This window comes from Periplaneta americana, chromosome 17, assembly GCF_040183065.1.
Source record: "Periplaneta americana isolate PAMFEO1 chromosome 17, P.americana_PAMFEO1_priV1, whole genome shotgun sequence".
Classification (NCBI taxonomy): domain Eukaryota; kingdom Metazoa; phylum Arthropoda; class Insecta; order Blattodea; family Blattidae; genus Periplaneta; species Periplaneta americana.
In genome coordinates this window covers 84996222-85023084 of record NC_091133.1, presented here as the reverse complement: position 1 = coordinate 85023084, position 26863 = coordinate 84996222, and the positions used below count along the sequence as shown (strand labels likewise).

Below are 26863 nucleotides of genomic sequence, written 5' to 3'. Positions count from 1 at the left end.
GATGGCGGCGGCAGCGGTGGTGTTTGTTGCAATGTAATTTACTAACAGTATTTTTGAAACGACTCATCCATGTGCGACAAGACCAAATGAGTTTATTTTATGAGCGTAATGAAAGAAGGGGAGTGATGCAAATGACGCCACTTTTATCTAATAATTACTGGTGCTTCCAGTGTCGTGGTTTTAAGATGCTCCAAAGGAAGGCGGGAGAGGAAAGGAGAAAGGAAAACTAGCAAGAAAGATAGCTGAAAGGTCACAGAGAAAGATACGGTGATATTTAACTATTTAACGTATATTTTCAATTGTAGAGGTTAATCAGAGACGAAAAGATATGGCGGTAATGGAGCAATGATTAAATTTAAATTGAATGAAAAATCGAAGCATTTGGAAAAAATCTGTCTCAGATCAGTTTTGAAAGAAAATAAGAAAGCAAAAAGATAAAAGGGTAAAAGTAAATCAGAAAGAAAAATGAGAACGAGGGAAAGAAATAATAATGACATGCGGCAAGGGAGGAAGACAAGTGGAAAGAGAGAAAGGCGCGTGAAAAAAGATGAATAAAAGAAATGAAAATACGCGAAAAGACAGCGATAGTTAAAGAAAGAAGGCAGGATTTCTAAAGAAAAAAATAGAAAGATATGAAACGAAAGAAAGAGATATGAATTGAGGAAAAAGAGATGGAAGAAAGGAGAAAAAAGACATATGGAATGAAAAGAGAGATATGAAGACATATGTGGAATGAAGAAAGAGATGTGAACGGAACAATATGAAGGAAGAGATGTGTAAAGAAAAAAATTTGTGTAAAAGCAAGAAGAGATGCGAAAAAAAGAGATGTGGAAAGATAGAAGAAAGAAAGAACGAGATGTTGTCAGAAAGATCAGGGAAAAAGAGAAGAAAGGAAAGAAAGATACGGAATGAAAAAAAATAATGTGGAAAGAAAGGAAAAGTTATGAAAGGAAAGGGGGAAATGTGGAGAGTAGCAGATGTGGATAAAAAAAAAAAAGGGAAAGATGTATGCTATGAGACAAAGTAGGCCTATATGATTATGTCTCGTGACCAGAATATTGCACGAAATGGATATATAAAATATGGAAATTTATCCTTCGAAGAGGTGGAAAAATTCAAATTTCTTGGAGCAACAGTAACAAATATAAAAGACACTCGGGAGGAAATTAAAGATAGAATAAACATGGGAAATGCCTGTTATTATTCGGTTGAGAAGCTTTTGTCATCCAGTCTGCTCTCAAAAAAGCTGTAAGTTAGAATTTATAAAATAAGTTAGTTATATTACCGGTTGTTCTGTATGGTTATGAAACTTGGACTCTCGCTTTGAGAGAGGAACAGAGGTTAAGGGAATAAGGTGCTTAGGAAAATATTTGAGGCTAAGAGGGATGAAGTTACAGGAGAATGGAGAAAGTTACACAATGCAGAACTGCACGCATTGTATTCTCCACCTGACATAATTACGAACATTAAATCTAGACGTTTGAGATGGGCAGGGCATGTAGCACGTATGGGCAAATCCAGATATGCATATAGTGTGTTAGTTGGGAGGCAGGAGAGGAAAAGACCTTTGGTGAGGCCGAGACGCAGATGGGAGGATAATATTAAAATGGATTTGAGGGAGGTTGGATATGATGTTAGAGATTGGGCTAATCTTGCTCACTGATAGGAACAGATGGCGGACTTATGTGAGGGCGGCAATGAACCTCCGGGATCCTTAAAAGCCATAAGTAAGTATGCTATGAGATGGATATGGAAAGAATAAGAGAGAATGGGATATGTAAAGAAAGGAAGAACGAGGCTTTAAAAGAAAATAAAAACTGGATATGGAAGGAGAGAAAGCAACATGAAAAGAGATATAGAGGGAAAGGAAGAAAGGAAAACGACAAAACAAAGACTATGTAAAGAAATAAACATCCGTTAAGTTGTCTGTCATAGATCCTTGAATTTTCTACTTCACTAGCAATGAGGAAATCCTTGAGTCGTGCTCCCCACCTTGACAAGTAACTCGGACAAATGGACCAGAAATTAGTTTTACAGCATCTCTTCTTCATACACATGTATCACACTCGATGAATGTCATCATTATCAAGAACTTTATATCGTGCATGCATTACATCAATTATAAATCTGTCACTACTATTTACAAGCTTGTACAATGGAACAGGTGTTGCTTTGAAACAGGACTTTGAATATAAAGGTTAACCATGGGAAATCTCTTTAAGGGAAAACGATGACAAGATAGTTGTTTAACTTCGATATCGAAACTACTATCAAGGGCACTGGTAGTGGGGAAACGGGAAGTATAGGATAACAACCGGTTCAAGACTCTTTGTAGTTCAATTTCTTTTAGATTTATACAGCTGATTTCAAATGCAAAGACTGAACTGCGTAAAAAAGGGCGACTAGTGATTACGAACAAAACGTTTAACTGTGAAGGCCTCAATGCCAAGCTTCAACTCGCCTATTTTCTCTTTGTCCTATTTTCATTAGATAAAAATAAATACACGAGAAACACGTCCGTAAATAAAAATTAGCGATAACGCAGTAAAATATGATATAGAGGAAAGGAAAAAATGCGAACCAAATTCTTCTCTGACTACGTATTTTTTAATTTTCGTAGTTCTGTCAAGCTCCAATATAAACCCCTTTTTAGGACTTCTGAACACGATATTTGGACATAAACTATGTTCCCCTCAGGTATCGCGTATCTCCATTTAAAACTCTTACGCTTACAGAACTAATATTTGTGTGTGATACTGTATGGTACAGGAATACCGAAATAATTAATATTTTATAATAATAATAATAATAATAATAATAATAATAATAATAATAATAATAATATTTTTATTTATTTATTTATTTGTTACTGAACATAACAGGCAAAGCCCAATTACAATGTTCAAGACTGACAAACTAATTTATAAAACATAAACAAGGAACAAGAAACATACTCTTATTAAAAACTGAAACAAAATAGAAAAAAGAGAAAGAAAAAGAAAAAAGAAAAGAGAGAAATTGAAGTAAGGTGTGAAAGTAGCTTCAAATTAACTAACAACAATATTCTGTAAAACATGATAACAACTAATTCTGTATTTAGAGAAATTCATATTGAAAATATCAACATTCGAATGAGGATGTAATTTATTGTATAATTGTAACATTTGGAAAACTGGAGAATTTTTGTGGGATTCAGTATTTGCCCTTGGTATGAAAAATAAATTGAGAAATTTTGTATTAAATTTAGGTGTATATAATGTTATATAATAAAATAAACCAATACAGTCCAATTTATTGTTAATAATTTTATAAAGAAAGTTTAAAGATTGACAATTTCGTCTAATTTGCAAACTAGTAAAATGGAAATGTTGTAGCATTGTAGCACAACTCTCGTTAGTAGGATAATTATTATAAAGTCTATAATATAACCATTTTAGAAATTTATTTTGAATTTTTTCTAGTAACAATATAATAATGGCAACGCTCCTCTCTTTGGCGGAAGTGGTCTTTTTTTTTTACTACAAATCAAGTGGACATGGATTTATTCCCCTTGAGGAAATGAATGTTTACTCCCATGTCCATCTCAAGAGGATGGTATTCTACAGAGCCATTATAAAAATATTCGGTATTTTTAAAAGCAAATACTTTTCTGTACATTGCAACTACTGTATATGAATGATTCTGGTGTGACGCAACGTCACAGACTTGGAAGTTTTTATTCAAATCACAATACAGTACTATTTTCAGTACCTATGTGATCCTTCAGCATGCAAACGACTACCACTCCAGCTATGAGTGTTTTTCAGTTCTTCATTCGTGTGCGGATTATTTCTGTAAACGTTGTTCTTTACGAAACGCCAGAAGTGATTTCCTCTTCAATGACTAACTCCTTTCCTACTGTCCGCCACTGGGTTTGCTATGTTTACTTAAGAGCATAACCGCGGGTGTGTTTTGTCTCAAACAGTAAGTTTGGACAGCAAGTGATCTATTTACATTTTCCAACCATTTCCGAGCATGAGGGTATACAAATGAAAAATGTAAACAAGTCTCCATGGCAACACATCACAACGTTGAAGACACAAACGTACACAAATGACAAAATGTAAACAAGTCTCCATGGCAACACATCACCATCTGGTTGGCTACAAGCTTCAGTTGATGGATTGTACTTAGAACAGCGTTGAACGTAAACTTTCATTAATAGCTCAAAAACGAAGCATGTTCGAACAATGTTTATATGGACTTTGTTTCTTATTTTAGTGTGAGGAACCCACCCCCAAAGTTTGTAAAGGTATTTTTGATACACCCTGTACATTTTGTCCTATGCGGTCTTGCCACATCTTGTTGGAAAATTGTTTCTCCCATGTTTATTACCAGAGCCTTGTTTTTGGTATTAACGATAAACGCAAAAAAAAAAATCACTTTTTGACATGGTTAGAGGTTTGTACACGCTTAGTGTTAAATGTAGTTCATCTATGACAATATTTTTCAAGCGAATTTTACACTTCTTTGCTAAAGTCTTAATTTGCACAACATGATAAATAGTAGGCTATATTTTTAATTGTATTTTAAAAGCAAATGATATATAATTTTTCGTGAAAATACTTCGGGCATACTTAAACCTATTCACTTTCCCATCTTTACAGACGGAATTCACTACCACTGAAAGAAATTACTTTCGCTGTCAGTAGATAGCTTCACCACCCCTAGGAACATTATTTTCAGCCTGTGTGAATATAAAAGAGGGATTTCAACGGTACTTCAGACAATGAGAGTTTATCAAACAACTCCGCATATTTATACATGAATGTGTCTTCTCTTGTGGTGGAATACTGTAGACATGGGTTTCATTCAAGTGATATTGTTTTGTGCAAATCTCGAACGTCACAATACATGTTGAAAACATGTAAAGAGCTAAGTAAAAATATGTAGAAGAATGCTCAAAAGATATAAAGCTCTAAAGAGGTAACTAGAACTTTAGAGCTCCTTCGAAACCAAAAAAAGGCTAAAACCGACAAAATGGAATTCAGCATGGATACTACAGAAATATAGTTAAAGGAAGCTTTCAAGAATATTTTAATTGTTATAATAAACTGTACAATGAATATTAAATATTAGTGCTATGTAAATTAGTAAGTCATTACAGTCCGCGTCACCGTTTTTGGAGTGTGAAATAAGTAATGAGAACGTTAAGTACAAGTGTTTTACCTTTGCCACAGTCAGTCTGAAAACTGTGTTTGGAAAATGGCTGATCTGACATGTATAGGAAGTGGTACCATTCTGAGCTCCACTAGCAACATGCTCACAAACTCGACATATACTTTAGGAAACACGCCAAAACCGCTGGCGACAGCTGTACAAGGTGGCTTATCTTAAGCATTCCTCGTAAAACAATTCTTGTTTATTCAGCAGAAAGAAAGTGTATAAAATGTTAAGTTAAATATTTACATCAATGCCACTCATTTATTGTGACATTGTCGCGAAAAATTTGATACTTTATTCGGCACCAAATAACGAATTTTTTTAAATATGCGAAATATTAACGAAATTATCATCATAAAAACACGGCTGTTCATTACCATATCGTAAAGAGTTGTAACGAAGTCATTAAGGAGTTCATGGTAATGCTGTGCATAATTGAAGGGTTCAGAACCATAGTGGGCCAAGCGCCATTTACTAAAACCGTAGAAAATAAGGGTTAAAATGAAGTTATTACTATAACTCAATGGAAACATATAGCAAGTAATATAAAGTATATACATTAAAACTAAATGATACGCCAATCTTCATCAAAATATGGTATTCACTTAACTTTAACCCTTACTTTCTCCGTTTTTAATAAATGGCGCTTGGCCCACTGTGACTCTGAACCCTTCAATTGTGTCATTCAAGAAGAACGGTCCAACAACTCCAGCTAATGAACTGGCGCACCATACTACACGTTTTTGATGATGTAAAGATGCCTCATTGGCTGAATGTGGTTTCTCAGAGCCCTAGATACACATATTCTGTATATTAACGTAGCAGTTTGCAGAAAATTAGCCTCGTCAAAGAATCAAATCTGATAGGTGTCTTATGCTGATCAAATGATCAGAATTCCCAATTAGTAAATTCTACTGTTGATTCGTAATATAATGCTGAACTGGCCAAAGAGTCCAAACCTTCGAGAGAAGAAGAAACTGAAGATGGTTATGATGACAAATATGACATGACTAGAACGCAGCATTCGCGTTTCCCATAGAGACCTTTAGAGTAGCGGGAAGTTAAGACTTCAAACTTGCGAGATAATCGGCAATGGATAGCAGTAGGGATTTGAGTCTTAATAACCGCAGGCTCCTCCACAAACAACGTCAGGAAGTCCGGCATCGTACCAACACTGGTAATGGGAAATTCTTCCAGTAACAGAGCGAAAATTGGGATAATAAAAAAACACGTAGGTAATAGATAACATACTACGTAGGCCTAAAATACATGTTGCAATTATAATTTCAATCCAGTACTGTGGAGTAGAAATAAGACGCAATTCTGAATGGAGTCTCAGTCGAAATCGCTACAACGTCTTTTGAGAATAGTTATTTAGGATGCAATTGTTAAAAATGGCATTTTATTTGGTAAGGAATGTTTGCGAAACGAGGCCGCAGACCGAACGAAGCAAACCCTACGAGCAAAATAAAATAATTCTTAATATGTGTTGTTATTTAGTCAACTGTTCGAAGACAGATCTGAACCTCACAAGTGATACCAACAAGGCACACTTATGAGGCAACTAAGCCAGGAGATAATAGGGTAGGGTGACCAGTTTCTTTCACCTCTTTAATATAATATTGTACAATATTTTTCAGCAGTTCGTCCGTGCTGATAGAGGCAATTAAATTCTTCCACGGCTGTATGTATCCCCGTTTAATGTAACAGTGAAACTGTTACAACCACGTGAAGTAATAGCTTTGTGGTAGAACACTGGACTGCAGATCGAGAGATTCCAGTTTCAAACTCTGTTATCCCTTTATTTTGTATGTTATTGTTATTTTTGTTTAGTTAACTGTCCGAAGATAGGTTTAAACCTCATAAGTGACACCAATAAGGCATCACTCATGAGGCAATAAGCCAGGAGATAATGGGGTAGGGGGCCAGTTCTTTTCCCCCTCCTCTGCATATATCGCTGGCTAGTAACATACTCCCTCCATTCCAAAATACGGTATAGTAACAAACAAAATAAGTCTGATTATTGCGCATCCGCATACGAAATGTTTCGCGGTGTGATATTCTGTTCAGTAGTGCAGGGACTATCAGACAGTGAAGTTGTGAATGTTTGTAATCTTCTGTAGTGCATCAAAGTATAATATTTAAATAGTTCATTATGAACAGAAATCAAATGGGCACTTGGTGTGGTGTTCCTGTTACAGAAAATGTAACACCAACCGAGTCAATTTTGAATAGAACATCTAAGGCACAACAGTCGTACAAAAACGGGTTACAATGTATTGCAGTTTTTATGTTAATTTGCCGCTCTCAAAACAATGTCTGTTTTTTTCTTTTATTAATTTGACATCACGCAGAATGAAATGTATCCAATTTTTATGTTTTCATTATGTTAATTTATTAAACAAATAAGTATCTAGAAGATGTATTAAAGTTACATTATATTACTGAGAACTTCTACAAATGTATAACATATTTTGGAACAGAATTAATTACATCTTTCTATACCATATTTTGGAACAGAGGGAGCACTACACTAATTAGACTTCAGATGCATACAAACAATGGTTCTTCCTTTGACACATATCGTTCAAGTGAGATGTACTGCCTGATAATAGATGTACAGATACGTAAATAAAATTTGGAGCTCCCTTATTGTCTAAAAGTTTCGCTTACAACACACTGTGCATGTGCAGTAAACAAGAGCCCCTGTATATATGCTACTTGCGGACAGTCGTGCGAAATTGTTGCGTACATGCAGGTGAACTACCATCCCAAATTTTAATCCCGTCTCTGTACATATCAGCCACAGAACCTCAATCAGAGATAATTGTTCTTATAATGAAATTTAATAAAATTGTTGTGTTATACAGTTATCAATTTGTGTACACTTCTTAACCAAAAACAATAACTTTTGAATTTGTTTGAACCGCTTCATAGATTGGTTGCAATTGTCGCCATTACATAAATCGATTAAGACAATGATACAATGCTACTGTCTTCCTCCGACGAGTTTAGCGCTGGGACCTGAGGTATTCTTGCCATCGGTAAGGGGGGGATTGCAGGTAGATTCTTTTGTTGCTACAGCCAAGCCGAGCCTTTCGGAGTGGGAAGTATTAATCGTCCACAAATATGCAGTCTTAAATTTGTAGTAGTGTGTGAATATGTCTTATACATATTCTTTACCTAACCCTATAACTTATTGTTTTATTATTAATAGCCTATATTAAATACATTGTTGCAATTTTTGCTCAAACATCTCCCTGATGTCAGCTATGTTAATAATATATGAATTTCTCATATTAAATATTACACCGTTACAAGTTATTTTTAAGGAAACATGCTGTAAAAAAGTTTTTGGTTTTATTCTACTGGAAGTTTAGAATATATGTGATTGGTATCGTGAAAAACAGATTCCTATAATCTCATGCGAAAATCATTTGTTGGTGATATCTTAAAATACAAATCAAGTAGTTTTACTTCTCAAGTGAGTTCAGCAGTACAATATATTTAAATTGATTGCTTCACAAATTTAATTCAATTCTACTAATCACTAAATTTTATAGTATGGTTCTTATTTTCATTTATATTATTGTAGTTGTATTATGATTTTTTCTTTTTATTTATTGTATTGTATTTGTATTTCTGGTGGTGTGATGGCCTTAACTTCACCACAATAAATAAATAAATAAATAAAATTTTCTACAATACTTTCCTTCTCTGAACACGTAAGTAAGAATGGTTGTATCTCTACTCGCCAAAAATACGTTAGGAAACTAATAGGCATACTGCCATTGGGCGAATGTTTTCAGTATGACTGTACTTCCTTCAAAACTGCCGCTGTCACTGTTCCCTCCCACTCCAGTACCGCGTTAGACTAGTCGGAACCGCATTCCTCTCAGCACTAAACTCATCAGAGGATGACAGTGAGGCCTTTATATAACACAAGGAACAGTTTTAATTGGGGGAACGCTTCCTGTCTATTGAAAATTAATTAGTACATGCTCTAAGGAATTCTCTTTGTAACTGTAGAAGCTATTCTAGTGCGATGAGATAAAATGGCGAAGAAAAAAGTTGCCGAATCAAAACTGAAGTACTCGGAGAAACCTGCCCCACCACGAATCTTATAGGTACACCAGAGATCAAATTCTTCTGTGTGAAAATCCGTTAGCTGACTGCTGCAGAGTTGAAATGTTGAACGACAGCTATAAGTGTTGTCGTTTGCCCTGCAAAGGTCGCAATTCGAGATTTTGGCTCTTTCAATAAGGATGTACACTATCCATTCTCTCTCAGCATAAGCTACATAAAAACAATATGAAAAGTGTAGTTCATTAACCTCAAACTTTTGTTTTAATATTTAATAACTTGCTATTAAAACTTCAAACCGTTACGTAACACAGTTCTCGGGTTTATTGAATCAAAATTAGTGCTCATACATTTTTAACTAGTCCTGGCACACAGTATTTGTTTACTAAAAACGTTCCGCATAAAATTCACATTCCATCTCATTATCACACTGATACAAAATTATACAAGAGCTCATTTGCCATGGTTTTTAATTTTACGCCAATATTCCTAAGAGGATTAACATTACATTTTGTGTAATTAAAAACATTATCAGCCGTTTAAATAGTATTAACAGTTCCAGTAAAACATATTTTCATGGAATTTTTTAGGGAAGCTTATAAATCTTTCGTAAGAAAAAAAATCTCGTGACACCGTACGACGTATGGAGGCACGAAGGTTGAGTTCACATGCTTTCTTGAACTCGACATGAGAAGATGATGTGGTTAGCGCCACGCTAGGAAAAGATTAGTACTCAAATTTGACCAGGAGACTGAGTGCAACCCGAAGTTATCTGGAAATTATGACGAGAGAAAGTCGGTCACCACTAAGTAGCGAATCCAGGACCTTCCAGTCCTCAGTCAGCCCCTCTACTGACTGAGCTACTACGGTTCTAAATATTGCTTAAGTATGGGGGGAAAAACCAAGTATTGCGAGTCGAAGTCGATCATTATAGAGACATCGATCCAAGGGGTCTAGTGTAATAAGCAACGATGGAGTACAATGACCTTCTGCTTTCTTATTCGGAAGTTCTGACAAGTAGCTTGCATGTCTCATGCGCTAGGATCTACTGCTCTATAGCGAACATTTTATTGCATACAAATTCAGGAAAGCAACGAGATGAATGTTAATTTCCCGGGTAGGACCGATACTGAAAAGGTTGCCCTTTCTTTTTAAGTATCGTATTTGATGCACTGTTCATTTACCTGTAAGGGTTGCCAACTCTCTCGTATTTCACCTCATTTTACGAGTATGTAGCCTACTCTTTCTGGGGGTGCTAGAGTAATTTTTATATGTAAAAAAATATGTAACTTATCTTTGCTCTAGCAATAAATTATTACTACTATTAAGTTACTATTGGGCGGCCGGGTAGCTCAGTTGGTCCGGGGTTCGATCCCAGGTGACAGGATTTTTTCTCGTTGCCAAACTTTCAGAACGACCCCGAGGTTCACTCAGCCTCCTATAAAATTGAGTACCGGGTCTCTCCCGGGGGTAAAAGGCGGTCAGAGCGTGGTGCCGACCACGCCATCTCATTTTAGTGCCGAGGTCATGGAAAGCATGGGGCTCTACCTCCATGTCCCCCCCCCCAAACTGCTTTCATGGCATGTTACGGAGATACCTTTACCTTTTGCCTTTTTTTTTTTTTTTTTATTAAGTTACTATTTACTAAAAAGGAAAAACACAAATTAATGGTTTTTGAAAACAAAGTGTTAAGGAAAATTTTTGGTCCAATTTTTGACCCAATTGAAAACAAGTGGAAAATTCGACATAATATTGATATTCAAAAACTTTATAAGCAACCGTCAATTTTAGATGTAATACGGACTAGAAGATTAAATTGGGCAGGACATGTTATACGTATGGAAGACTGCAGCAGCGTAAAACAAATATATATGAACACCTTTAACAACAGAAGGCCACTGGGAAGATCTCGAAGTAGATGGAAAGTTGAAATTCAGAAGGAATGTATGGAAATGGAAATCACCAACACTGGAAGGAAATGGCAAAAGACAGAACAGAGTGGAAGCGTTTTTGTGAAATCGACATGAAGTAGACACATGCTCCATAATGTCCTTTGATTGATTGATATTTATCACTTTATAGGGCAATTAATAAAAAAAAGTCAAGCGCCACATACAATTTTTAGGCGCCATAGCGACCTGGCGCCTGGAATTTGTCTACCCCTGATCATCAACGTCATCACCATTCAAGTAATAAATTATGTGCAACAAATGAGTTTTTGATGGGCCACTAGAAATTAGTGGAAAGAAAAGATAAGAAATATTACTACCTGAGAAATTATGAACGTTAAAAAAACAATTTTGGATGGCAATGAAGAGAAAAAAAAATTCGGCACAGAAAAAGAATGCATACTAACATATTCCCAAGAAAAATAATGGATCGGAAAGCAAAGTGCGTAGGACGGGAAGACCGGAGAAAAGTTGAAGGGTGGAACTGTGACGTTTTTAGCTTGTGTTTGTATTTCACTTACGCTAGTACTGTAGGAGGAGAAAGTCCATTACAAGAATGTGCCAAGACAGCCAAGCAATACTTCACCTATTAGAATATAATAGATTAGAAGCAGGAGGATAACGAAAGTTAAAAAAAACATGCGCCCTCAGGTTGCAGGCCTATTACTTCTGTGGTGTTGGTCAAAACATGATAACTTCAAAAATCTGTTTTGAGATAAGTATTTTTATTTTCACTTTTCCTATACAAATCATAATTCTATAGTTTACATACAAATCCGAATGAAAATAAGAAGATTAGATGGAGATATCACGACTATACCAAACGAAAGAGAACTATTTTTATATAGGGCTGCGCTTTCAGCTAAAAAAAGAAAGGGCCATTTTTGGAGTTATCGTGTTCTGACCAAACACCACACAATTATATTATTCGTTACTCAGGAGAAGAGTCTATTGTTAAAATATCGCTCAGATAAGCATCCCAGTAGTCAGGTTATTACTCAAGCCAAAAACATTGTCAGCGCATTTCGAACTGGCGGTTCAAGGTCAAGCAATGGACAACATTTGCCACACTTGCTTACCTTATTCCTGGGTCATTCTCTTCAACTAAAGTCAGCTGAGACACCAGGGATTACCAGTGCATTAGGTCACATTTTCAGTTGTGACACGTGCGTGGTTTGTACGTTTGTACGTGACACTGATCCGCTAGTTCGAAATGCACTGAGTTATAGTAAAAATATGCATGAGGAAAATAAAGGATACTAATTATTTTAATAAAGTGACTTAATAATTGCTAAGCCATGACCAGAAACTGATGATTGATGGTCTGAATATTTTTTACTGAATATTAGGCCTATCGCTACTGCGTCACATAATGCAAGTTCATATCAATAACGTATTTCCCCTTTCCCCTTAATCTATGTTCCCCCTTTATCTCCCGCTCTTCATCTCGTAACAAGCAATATCTAATTATTATTAACCAATTAAATGTTATAGTAAACAGGTAGTATATTTATGTACTATGTTTATGCTATGTCAGAGAGACTTGCAATAATATAAACAGTTACCTCCCCCCCCCCTCGCAATCCTCAGACCGCTAAGACTTTCTCCTGCTTGGTGTACAATATTAAATAGTACTGCATTTGTTTTTAAGAAATTTAAATAGAGAGCGTAAACAGCCATTGATGCTGACGCGCCCTATTAAACAAGATTATTAAACAAGACTATCCCATCCTGTAAGGATGGAGTCCAGCGGGGTATGCTGAAGAATGGTCTAAATACGAAGAGAACGCTTAGAAATACATGGAGATGTGAAGTTAACAGTTGTCAAGGGAAACCATTTTATTGTGAAGAATTGCCTAAATAAATTTGTATTATTTCTCGTACACTAAAAGCTTTTAACTGGGTGTAATATTCACAATGAGAAAACATCGCCTCTACAACTGCTTGCTATTTTTTTAATTATAATTTAACGATGCTATATCAACTAGGTTATCTAGTGCATATGAAATTAGGAATAGCGAAATGAGGCGGAGAATTCCCTATGGAATTACCTGACAATTGCATTTCCAGTTTAAGAAAACTCGGAAAAAATCCAATCAAGCAACCCAGGTAAGATTCGAACTCACGTCCGAGCACAACCTCGGCTCTAGACTCCCACTCACTGACGTCTGAGCTGCGCAAGTGGCCTACCTACTCTTTCGGAGTATAGAATCAATACCATTCTTTCACCCGACTCAAACTACAACGACTAAATTACCTATTATAGCATATTACAGTAGGGTACTATAAATTCAAAAACAAGTTTCAAATATAATGCGTTGTTTAACGTTCTTTTAATTGAATAATATGAGATGGTGATAATGGTGCAACAAAGTGGGGATGAAGTACTGCCACAAAGTTAATAGATTCTGCCAGGTATCAAACCCAGAACACTTTCATATGAAGTCGTCAGCAGTAACTAGGGTTGTAGCAAATATATATTTTAAAATAATTCTGTTCCGGGAATTCAAGACTGGAACAAATTTGAGACCTCTGATTACGGCTTTTCATGACGTCTTCTAACGACCAACATTCTCACAGAAGTCGTCACGCCCATTGTAAATGTTGTTCAAGTTGAGACAGGCTTCTTTACCTACTTCCTGATTATGCTCTGCAAGTAGCCTACCCCACTCGAACAGGCGTTACGGTAAACATCCCACTGCGGTGTGGGAAACGAGGATTCCGTTAAGGCTACGCTTGTATGCAGCACACAAGTTGTGGACAATATGACAGCGTTATTTACAACGAACTGAGCGTCATCTGCTTCTTCTTTCTTAAATAGGATGTGCAATACAACGAAACATGAAAAAATTACCGACAGACTGTGTTCAGTACACGTTTTTACTTTTATACGAAGTGTAAAACAGAAAGTGTATTGTGATTCGGTAAAAATGTATAATTATTTCGCGATTTACACGGAAAATCTCAGATATCGAAAAACTAGTCGGATACTGTATGTCATCTGTCTGCACCTCCGAACGCTGATGTCTTCTTATTACTGATAAGAAATACAAAAATTTTAGTCAACAATTATCTTAGCCTATTGGTCTTTACTTGAAATCAGAAACACACAATGACGATCTATTTAAAGTAACTATTTTCTTCATAGTTTTTTGTATCACATGAAAAAAACTGAGAAATTAATCGGTTTGACTGTCAAAGAAAAATTTCTTTTAGGATTTTCTTTTATATAGGTCCTACAAAATTATTTTCCTTTCGTTACGATTTTAGTTTAAGCTGTTACGTACGTCATCCCGATGAGTGCGCAGTGCTTAAACTTTTTATGGGGAACGAAAATGGATGTTGGATGAAAATTTTTATTTATTTTTCATTTTTCCTTCCCCCCCCCCTGCTCTTTAAAATGGTATATCACATCTGATTATACTCAAATTGTAACCATTTTAATTTCTCGATTTTCTGAGAAGTGGCATACAAGTTTTAATTTTAAGGTTAATTCTTCATAAATTTACGAATTTTTGGCGGAAAATGATACACAGTAGTTTTTTATGTTTCCAATTTATTCTTTCACTTTTCCTCTTTAAAATGGTACAGCATATCACTTTGAAGGCCATAGATATTGGTCTTATTTTAATGCTCATTTCCGTAAGTGTAGTTTTCCTATACAAAAGGAACTTTTTTCAGCTTCTATTTAATCTAGAAAGCTGAGATTTTCAGGAATTGAGGGCTCCACTGCAAGAGGGAGCCGTGCCCATTAACCATAAAGTGATAAAAATGAGACCGTTACGAAAAGGGCCATATCCTAGAATTAGAGTGCTTTAGCATTAGCTGGTACAGTGCAACATCTATATAGTTAGGGAAAGGGACAACGGATGGCAGGAACTGCCTAAAACACATGAAATTTCACTGATCAGAATTTTATGGCATAATTCCCTCTTGCAGTGGACTCCTCAATGGTTTATTTGGATGTTTTACATGTAGGCTACTGAAACAATGTTCCTGAAATTTGTTAAATTTCTTAGATATTACAGGGGGTAATGTACTGAAAACAGTTGAAAAAAATTCGAATGGGGAAAAATTATTTATCAGTAAGGAAACAGATTAAAGAGAAACTACAGTTTCAGCATTAAGCCAAAATATGTGTTCTCGAGCTGTAAAAAAATAGCTGTCTAGGTTCAACTGTTTTTTTAGAAAACGATTTTTGTGTAAGACATAATTTAGCACAATAAGTCTCAGGCTGCAGTGTAAGGCTTCGGGTCCCTCCTCCGTACAAAAAAGACAGAATTTAACATTGTGAAGATGGGCAATTCCGAGCCCCATTAATGGATTATCGGCCAATAGTAAACTCCCCTCAAAATTCGTTGATTTCTACAGAGACAAGGGCTTATAAACGTACTCGTACGGCTGACAGAACTTTGAATCTGAAAACATTCACATAATTTTCAAATGTCAATTTTCACAAATAGAAATATATTGAAAATAACTACAGTACCCTATAATAACAGCAACTTTATGCGAATATGTGCAAAATAAATAACTGCAAATCTACTTAACAACGTAATTTATAAATATAAAGTCAACCTTTATTTTCGCAAATGTGCAACTCAAAAACTACAATTTATCTCCTCGTTTTGCCCCACAGCTAATGATTTACTTAGTATTCAAGTAAAATGAACTACAAAATTTAATGTCCGTCACAAATGATACAACTGAATTACTGTGAAATGCGTAAAACGGATGAGAAAGTGTTGGTCATTTTCTCGACTTTTTATTTATTTATTTAGACCTTACTGGTCATTCTTCGGAATAGTGGAGATTATTATTCTTCATACAATGCCAAAGATTCTGTAATGCACAGTCTGACTCCCAATATATGGGGCATTCCCTAGTCGCCTCGAGATACTATATATCATGCTTTGGTCACATAAGAAGTCTGAATACGATTCATGAGACTTGATTGCAATACGAGCTTTTTAGCGAATGATTTTTTCTAAACCAGTTTAAATGAAAAATAAACTAACACTACCAGTTCAAGTGAAAAATAAACTAACATTAAGAATATACGGTGTATTCAAATTAAAAATAAGAGACTAAACAGGTTACGAGAAATACAAACGTCAACGTCATTTGTATCATCCTCGTTTTAGACGCATTGGTCACCTCAATGACAAAAGGTAACCGCTTAAAACAAAACTAAGGGCGAGGATAGGATAAAGAAAAATCAGTTCTCTGCAGAAAATCGAATGCAAGTAGTGGTAGTGCTGATGGTTTTTAAAAGATTTATTTTACGATGCTTTTATCAACCTTCGAGACATGGCTCTTTCTGGCATTTCTAACCTCGCTATAATGCGAATGACGAAAAGAACTCACTCAGGACGTTAGCATGACCCAACGCTTCAGTTATATTAATAGTGCGTCATCATTTGGGGGTCGGATTTATATCATCTAAGGGCCGTATTCATAGACATTCTTAGCGCGGGATTCCGGTGGATGATCAGCGAACTAACGTTTTTCGTATTCATAAACCAGTGTTAGCGATATGATATGAATCCCGTACAAGTAACCAGTCGAAAGCCGGGGCTAGTTTAGCACGCTCGTAGCGCGGGCTAGCGAAATGTCTATGAATAGCACCCTAAAAGTTAATATTGCAGCGCAGTATAGTTCAATGACAGCGAACACTCTCTCTATCCCAGGAAGAATCCTCATTGTCACTGGGTACTTTGTTACGGTCTGGTGAACACTGCCTCCGAAATATATTCACTATTTCTTTGACACTGAAAATAAACAAAACGCATATTACATTACCTTCCCCGCAGGTATCAAAATATGTGGTGCGCGGTTTACACAGAAACAGGTTTTGAAATATTGTTTTTGAATTCCGAAACACTGTAATTATAAACTAGGCGTTTAGTTACATTTTCTTAGACAACTAATAATATGTACTCAGTATCTTTTTAACTTTTAGACCATAAAAATCCGACTCCTAGACCCATCATATAAGACTGTCTTTTTATTTTAACTAAGTTATTTAACAACGCTGTATCAACTACGAGGTTATTTAGCGTCGATGAAATTGGTGATAGCGAGATGGTATGTGGCGAGATGAGGCCGAAGATTCGCCATAGATTACCTGACATTTGCCTTACGATTGGGGAAAACCTCGGAAAAAACCCAACCAGGCAATCTGCCCAAGCGAGAATCGAACCCGCGCCCGAGCGAAACTCTGGATCGGCAGACAAGTGCCTTAACCGACTGAGCTACGCCGGTGGCCGACTGTCTTTTAACTCAAGTTAAAAAAAAAATAACAAATGTAAACTTAGAAGACGAACGCTCTAATCATGGCTATTTTTAAAGATAAGGTCGTCACGTTTCAAATAATTCGTAAATCATAAAACTAACGAATGGCACGCCCAAAAACACTGGACATCAACAAGTTATTTAAAAAAAGACACCAAATAAGTACATAAAGTGTCTGGCATGTTTACCTAATAAAACCAATAAAAATATTCTTACGCGTGTATAAAGGCATCCTATATTTTTATAAAATGGCAAGTATTATATCGTCCAGATATGTAAAAGTCTGAAGGACAATAACAAGAACCAATATTCTTCCGAAACTCAATCACTTCGTTTGGACCTATGTTCGCTAAAAATTTTAATCAGAGCTTACACAAACACTTCAGACAACACGGAATATGAGAGATAAATTCGAAATGGATGTAAATAAATATTAATTTCCTTGCTGAGTATCTAATACAGGACAAGTTCTAAGCCATATGGCTTACCATTCTTCCACAGTCGTGGACAACAGTGAACTCGTGTTTCGAGATTGCGTTCAGAAGTGAACTCAAATCCAGCTAAGGTTGATTACCTGGCAGGGTTTTTTTTTTTTCTGAGCTTTCCCCAACTGTAATGTGAATGCCAGTTAATCCTATGGCGAATCCTAGGACTGATCTCACCAAAATACCATCTCGACATCACCAACTCTAGATAATCAGTTCATACAGCGTGGTTAAATAACTGATACAATGGACGAAGGCGTGTATTATTAATCATTTTATAAAAACAATGTTATCTATAGGAAATCAAGATCTGTATTTCGGCTGACATGGCAATGAAACCAAGGTTCCAACATGCGTCGTTGTCAAATGACATCAAAGACTACTGAACAATGGGAAAGTCCTGTCTGTACGTCTACATCTTCCAGTTCCCGATCGAGACTTAAGAGCAGCCCGCCGATGCATCACGTTGCGAGACTGCCTACACACTGGATCGTTTCCTCTTTTCTCCCTCCGAGTAATCTCTGGTTGAAACGGGGCCAGGGTCGTTAAGAGAAATCAATACCATTGCCAACTATTGCCATGCAGTCAATTCTTGGTAGTACTGCATTGGTGCAAGCAAAAATACTACACAAATCAATTCTAAGTGTTGTTGTAGACCCCACAATGTGATTTAAATAACATGATAACGGCGAATAGAGCTAAAACTTATTGGTTATCGAATGAGAAGTTAAACTGCAGATATCTGGTTACAGATACTTTAAAAGCGTGTATACATACAATTACATCAAAATGCTTATGACTAGACCTCGGATTTTTAGGGCTTTAAAAATTAACTTCTAGGCACCTAACATAGGCTCTAAAATTATCAAAATAGACACTAAAACTAAAATAGATTTTAGACACCAAAAAATACAATATCAGGCCGCTAAAATACCATTTTATGCACCTAAAATATGTTTGTACCCATTAAAATTATAATAACTACAGCATAAAAACGCAATTAATTAGTGAGTATTGAGCAATACGGTATACACTATACAGTAACAAAAACAGTAAAAGATTGAGGTTAGAAACTTTATTTTGATTATGAATAATTATTAATGAATAGTGTGTTAGTTGGGAGGCCGGGGGGGAAAAAAGACCTTTGGGGAGGCCGAGACGCAGATGGGAGGATAATATTAAAATTGATTTTAGGGAGGTGGGATATGGTAGAGACTGGATTAATTTTGCTCAGGATAGGGACCGATGGTGGGATTATGTGAGGGCGGCAATGAACCACCGGGTTCTCTAAAAGCCATCTGTAAGTAAGTATAATATTATTAATGAATTCATCGACTCCATTGCCCCGATTCACAAGTGTTAATATTACAATTAATTAGTTTATAAATGAATTTGCAATTAATATAATATTCATAACAGGCATTGCAATGCATAACAAGGTTTTTCTCTCAATTTTCTGTGGTGAAATTTTCTTTTTTTTTTTTAGACGGACTCAATTTTACAAGCGGAAAAGGCTATTTCCAATGATATCGAAGTAATAAGTGCATATTTATATCTTGCAACATTTGCCATGCTGACTTATTAAAGATGAAGTACATTCATTCCTTTCATAACACTGCAACTGCCTATTCAAGTGGTCAACAAAACCACTTTCCTTCATTCTTACAACCAACTTATTACAAGGTCTTTGAACCAAACCCACCCATTGGCATTCAAAACTTCCTCTTTCACTGCTATACGAAAAAAATTAAAAACATTGCCCTATTAAATAAAAATAGGCATTTTTAGACACTGAAACCTTGAAATAGGTTACAATGAGCAAAACAGACATTTTGGGCACTATAAACTCCCTTCCTAACGTTCATAGTTTATATGAAACTAGAAGATATTTAACTACTTTTAGTTTATCCTTCTAGGAAGAAAGAAAGAAAGAAACAAAAAAAAAAAAAAAACATTAATCTAAAATTCGAGATCTACTTATGACTACTTTAAGCATAACAAATTCTTAACTTTGGCCATCAATAAAAAAAAAACTTGTCAGTCAAAAGTCTTCATTGACACTGATTACAGACCTTTAAAAAAAAAGTAAAATTGTTCAAGAACACTTAATCTTGAAACTGATGTAAGATCACTCTTCATATCAGTATACTAGGCCTATTTCCATGTAAATACTGCAGGATTATCCTCAGTAGGCCTACTTCTATTAGATAATGAAATTAATTTCAATTCGTAAAAAAAATAAAAACCAGTTGTACTACATCTGAATATTTTTTGCTAATGCAATTCAAAGTAGCCTACAGATAATTCTTACATTTCATGAATTATTATCAATAAGTATTACATAAGATGTTACAATAAACAAAAATAGTTATGAACTTTGATCAAATACATAACAATAAGGATTCAAAACGTCACATAACAACGGGCAACTAGCCTACTCTTTTTTTTACAGTGAAAAAATGCTCATTAGCTCTAATCTTAATAAATGTCATTTTTAAACAACAGCAACATTTATCAAACATATAAATACAAAATGCAATACGTTTTATTATTTCACGAGAAGATACAAGTAAAAAAAAAAAAATAATAAATAAATAAATAAAAATAAAAATAGGTAAGCAGCCAAAACGGGATTCGAACCAAGGCTCAAGCGCACGCTCAGATAACATGTCCAGCTCAATATCCCCTGAGCTAAAATGTTAGATGTTCTAATATAAATAAAAAAAAGTTGATCTCTAAAGATTTCCTAGCGTATTTTGAGAAAAAAGGGCCCAGTGAAGAGGAATTTCAGTTACCAAGCTAGCATTAAAACCAGGAATCCCAATATTGTTTCTGTTCGTTTAAAGTTAAGCTAGATGAAACAAATCTTCTTGGAAAGTAGGTAATTACAGTATTCTAAATGTATAAATGTAAATGCGAGAGAATCAGCCATCTTGTAATGTGGCATGTTTTCGTTTTCATTTCATTTTAATGCCCGTAAGACGTTTTGACTGGTGGAACAAAGCTCACATCCACATTCCTACACACTGAAATAGAAGTAAGAAATTGTGAAATAACTTTTGTTATAACCATTAACAATAAACAAACCATAGTTCCAATTTGTACAGAGTGTTGATCGAATTTTACTAACAAATAGTAGGCAACATACAAACATAATACCACAGTCTAGTATACACAGTCAAGAAGCTTGAGTTGTGAGGGTGCTAGGAACAATAGACTGTGCCGGTACTATTTCGCATTCTCTGAAATGAGGCGATATTAGCGATCCTAGTGGTTAGCAACTATCTATGGATGCACATTTACTACATATTGAGCTTCGTGACTGTATAGGCTATACTAGACTGTGATAATACTGTATATTATCCCGCGCCATAGAGTTGTGGTCTAAGGTGTCATACCTGGTTATGGGGGAAGAAATTTTCTCATGATAGTTCAGCCAGTAAGTATGTTGAACTACCGTGATGAATTTGGGGAGCTACAGTAGACAGCGAAATCCGCTTCCAAGAACAACATAATTATAACGGCTGGGAAAATTGTGCGAATCACACGCTACACCTGTATTGGTTGATTGATACATCTACTGAGACATATGGACGAGAGGCTGGTAGGCCTTGGTCTTATATGACACAAGATTATTATTGTAATCACATTGCAGCTCGGCTACATTTAAACTTGCGGGTCTTGTCATTGGACGCTGATGACGTTATGCACTTCCACTGCTGCCACATTTAGTAAACCCCATGTCCGCCGAGTTAGCTCTGTGGTAGCGTGTCTGCCTCCAGACTAGCCGACCCGGGTTCGATTCCCGGCGGGGGGGTCAGAAATCTTCATGTAAAATTTGTACCTCGGGACTAGGTGTACAACTTCTAATCACTAGATTGTGCACCAATATCCCAAATCTCTCCGCAGTGCATATGAAGAGAAGGTATACATGTTACTGTTGATAGTGATTCGTCCGTCGGATGGAGACGTTAAGCCTGGCGACAGAAGTAGGCTAGTGCCGGCATCGGATTTCCCCTACTCCCTTCCTCATCACTCATTCCAGACACTACACTTACACGAATACTTACACATACACTCACCCTAGTACACATAATTTACAGTGTGAACCGCCGAAGTGGTGTACAGGTATAAAATGGGTCACAGTCCTGCCATCTATCCGCAATATGCGGAACCCGAATAAGACGTAATCAAAGAGGAGGAGACACGCCGGAAATAACAGCGACGCGGCTATAACACACCATATTCTATAACTTGTGAAGCAAGGAACAGGTTAGGGATAAGAATAAGGTTATGACTGAAGTTTTCTCCTATACTTACGGAGGAAATAAACAGAGAAAATAATTATGTAGCTCAACACTAAAAAATGTTCGTAATTTATTTACGCACTTTAACGGTACCGTGAGTTAATCGTATTTGGCACGTAAGTATTAATGGTGACGTCTGATAGTGGTGATAGTATCGCAATGTGTATTTCCGTAAATATTGCAAGTTAAAATAGGTTTTAGATGAGGAGATAGCTATGTGACGAGGTTAGAGTGGGTTAGATGTGAGATAGCTAAGTGACATGTGGCCGAGGAATGTGACAAGGTTAGAATGGGTTAGATGAGGGAGATATCTAAGTAACAATGAGACCGAGGAATGTGATAAGCTTAGAGTGGGGTAGAATTAGGGGATAACTTAGTGTCAATGAGCCCGCGGAATGTGACAAGGTTACAGTGGGTTAGATGAGGGAATAGCTAAATAACAGGAGATCGAGGATGTGCCAAGGTTAGTCACAGATGTCCCTGTTTTCTCATATCTGGCCACGGTTGGTCCTGCTAAAGTAAACAAATAGGTACTAAAATTTGTTATTGTCCAGTCAGTTCGAATGTGATCAGAAATTTGAATCCCAAAAATAGAGTTTAAGAATAAACACAACGCTTCATTACAATGCACGTTAACAGTTCAATAAGCTAGGCCTACCAGTACTTTATTTATGATATAACTACAATCTATTCTATAAACCTACGAAATAGTAATACGGGTGTATGACAAATGTTTCTTTTTTCTTTTTTTTTTCCCCCGGCTATTGTGTTAATATTTAAAGTAACAGGAATTTTATTTCCTGTTATAGCCTACCATTCTGTTGTCTATGCACACACAATACTGTCACCTGTTAGCACTACACAACAAACTCACTACACCAGTTTACTAATCTCATACAAACTGGTTATTATGAAAACTCTACACATAAACAGATGGTTAAATTATATTTAAAATAATGGTTCCGAGTCACTGTATATTATAATAAGATAAAGGTGCTCCTGAAAGGGCATTATTCTAGGGTTATTTTATTCCTTGCTATATTCGTTTCACTGTATATTATAAGATTTCGTAAAATATGTAGAATTATGGGTGAAACACATTTAAATATTAAATATTTAAATGTATATGAAATAACTTAGCCTATTAAAAATTTTTAATATGTTGTGATTAATGTCCTTAATGCTGCTGGCACACCGACGAAAAATTAGTCTAAACTGGAAGGTGGAAGCCATTTATGCCATTTCATAAAATGAAAGCAAGGTAAGACAAAGGTTCTGTACTGATATCTGTAGCCTAAAGCATCAAAGATAAGGATAATGTAATATTCTTATCTGTGACGTTATATTTGTACTACTTCCTTACAAACATATATTGTCTGTTAGTAGAAATATGATAAAATTAAAATTTCAGATCTTTTTTTCTTTAGACCTATGAGATAAACATATCACTGATAAAGTGCAAAACCTTAGGTCCTGACAGCCAAAGTTTCCAGAGATGTAGTAAAACTATTCTCTGTTAAATTTGTTTGACATTATGAACAGAATCATAAAATGATCTCAAAATGTCTCCCAGTATTAAGATACCATTAGGTGGGGAGCAATATAATATGCTCTTATTGGTATAATTTAATCGCAAATGCAAGTCTGTATGAAAACTACATAGCTTACGAGTACAATCAAACCTGCGAATTACAGATGAAGATATGGTCATCTGCACTCTATCGATCACAGAACACCACACAAGTGGCTTATGGACACTTTTCCATACTCACATTGTGCGACGTCCTACATTATTATTATTATTATTATTATTATTATTATTATTATTATTATTATTATTATTATTATTATAGTCTTCCTTTACATCAAAAAGATACTTTTGGGCAAAATTTACATGGCAACCTATAAGGCTTGGAACTTAAAAAATGGGATCTCAAAATCAAAGAAATGAAGAAAAAAAAAGCATACAATTGCAATTTGTGCATAGACCAATGTACTTGCTTTTTAATATTTAATTCACGTCTGATTACTTCATTTTCACTTTCAGCTAATATAAACAACTTGACCAACATTATGTCCTAACCAACAATAACTTCTATTTTGTAACAAGAAGTTACAAAATCACATTACTGCCATTGTAAACAAACCCGTAACAAAATATGAGCCTATTCAGCAAAATGTCATTCATACTACCGTTAAAAGAACATGCTAATTATTTCGACAAATAATATTCAAAGTAAGTTGTAAGATCATCATGAACAAAACCAAAGTGCATATATGTGAACTATGTGAGTGTATAATGTAACAGATAACATGTGCTATCATGCAAACAAAAAAAGATTCTTTAACTAAATTCTACATTGAATGAATGCTCTGATCTCTATGAACATTTAGCCAAACTTATGTACCTATATGCATTGTTGCATTCTGACATGGGGAAGGGGAACACATAATGACCTGGGGGAAAACCTGCTTACGAATTGTTATACGTATGCATAAAATTTCCATGGGGCAGGCAAGAACTCTTGAAGTGAATCATAAAATAAGAAATAAAGCGCATAGTAATTTATTTATAACAAAGATTAGAAAACAATGAACTTCATGTACATTGTGAGCATGTTTAAATACTATTTTAGCTGCTATGTGCCCCATGTTTCCATGATGAAGCACACACTACTCAGATATATTTTGAGTTCCTGTTCCTACTTTCAACAAAAAAGAACCACGATGATATGAAGGCATAATTAACTTTACATTTATGATTTGGAACTGAAAAAGAGAGGATGTGCAAAAATAATACCATCACACTCCTTTGTCTTCTGTAAGAGGGAAAGGGTGCAGTCCGTGTTCTGGAGTTTAGGCCTAGTTCAACACACCTCTTAGTTGTATTATTACAAATTACACTAAAAGAAAACTACCGCCTAAATTGACGATTCTTTATATAGCCCTAGGCCTATGCATTGAAACAATGAAGTAATTATTAGGAATGCATTGTCAGTGCACACAATTTATTCTAAGGTTTATTAAATGATGAACAGAAACTAAATAAAATTCCTTCCCTCACAATAATTGATTTAAGCCTATTTTGAACAAGATCCTTGGTGAATTACTTAACACAAGTTTATGTGCCAGTTTCTAAACATGCTTCCAAATTGTCTGTAAATTAGTTTTCTGGAGAAAATATACCTGTTATTGAAGTAAACATTCCACACATCACTTAGGCCTAAGTGTATGAATCGAAGCAATCTTTAGTGTATCGTTATCAGATATTTTGGCAAAGCAGTGTAATTAGTAAAATGGAATTAAGAAAATAATATACACACAATATCCTAGATCACAAAACACATACACAGGAAATATTGTTTTACGTTCCCAAAGCTATCAGTCCCTTCAATATAACTATTCAATAAATATTATCCCTATTGCGACTTACCTTGAAATATCCACCTTGGTATAAAGTATCAGGTGGTCCGAATATTGCCACTTCCCACTCAAATAAATTGTCTTCATTAACAAGTTTCACACGAAATCCTTCCACTGGTTCTTCTTGCAAACTCTTATATTCCAAAGCAAGGGCACGAAGAGCACTACTTGTGGGTTGTTGGGCCATTTCAATTTGGCCTAAAAATTTGCACGACTGCCTAGATAAAATACAATATGTTTCTTCGTTGCGATTTAACACTGTTCTGAGGTAATGCTACCTCCCAATTTTTTGCAAATGAGACAAATCACAGGTTAGTCTATGTGTACCCCAAGTTTGTTGTTAATTCCAGACCCAGTTGTTGTCTTTGTAACTCTTTGCTGTTCTTCCTTATAATCACTTTCTTCTTTCTTGTCTCAGGCCCTCAGTCCAAATGATAAGTATTTATTGAGACTTCAAAGAAACAAAGTCTTCAATATCTACTTGACATACCTTCGATTTACACATGCAGAACAAAGAGATACGACAACATACACCATTTGCTCCACACATCCACCTGAACGACCTGAACAGCTGGGATGCGCTGTGCTTGCTTGCTTTCACTTGGTTTTTGTTTCTGCATTGAACTACACTGCCGCCTGCAGTGTTAAAAGATTACTAACAAATGTCGACCCCGAGTGCGTTCAAGAAATGTTTTTAATGTACATAGGATATATTGCGTTGATTTTAGGTCATTATTATCAACATGGAAATTAAAGTATAAACCTAAAGAAATACGTTTTCAATAAATTTTATTACATTTACTATTTTTGTTATAATAGCATTTCAAAATTAATCAATGTCGTTACACGTATATAGTTTGTCTACAGACAATGATCATTCAAACCTGATAGAATCGATTCAACTAGGCCGATAAACGCAACAAAATGAATAATGGTTTTAGTATTTGGCTTAAATTAATGTACATACTATGTCTCAAATTTAATGTGCGAGCTACTACTTTCAAAATATGTCTAATCCAAATACAGGCCTATCCGATAATATTTAGTGTTTATTATATTTACCGGTACATATCATCTGCGTTTTCTCCTAATGCATTTTTACGTAACAATGGTGCATTAA

The 26863-nt window shown here is 35.5% G+C and overlaps 1 protein-coding gene across 1 annotated transcript in view; it reads right to left on the bottom strand.

The window, feature by feature from the left end:
* Positions 1-26371, bottom strand: part of LOC138692823 (ubiquitin-conjugating enzyme E2 R2) — a 196141-nt gene extending 169770 nt beyond the window's left edge. The window contains exon 1 of the mRNA XM_069816062.1: positions 25754-26371. Within this exon, the coding sequence (XP_069672163.1) occupies positions 25754-25930 (177 nt within the window). The 5' untranslated portion in view covers positions 25931-26371. The remainder of the gene's footprint in view (positions 1-25753) is intronic.
* Positions 26372-26863: the final 492 nt, after the last annotated feature.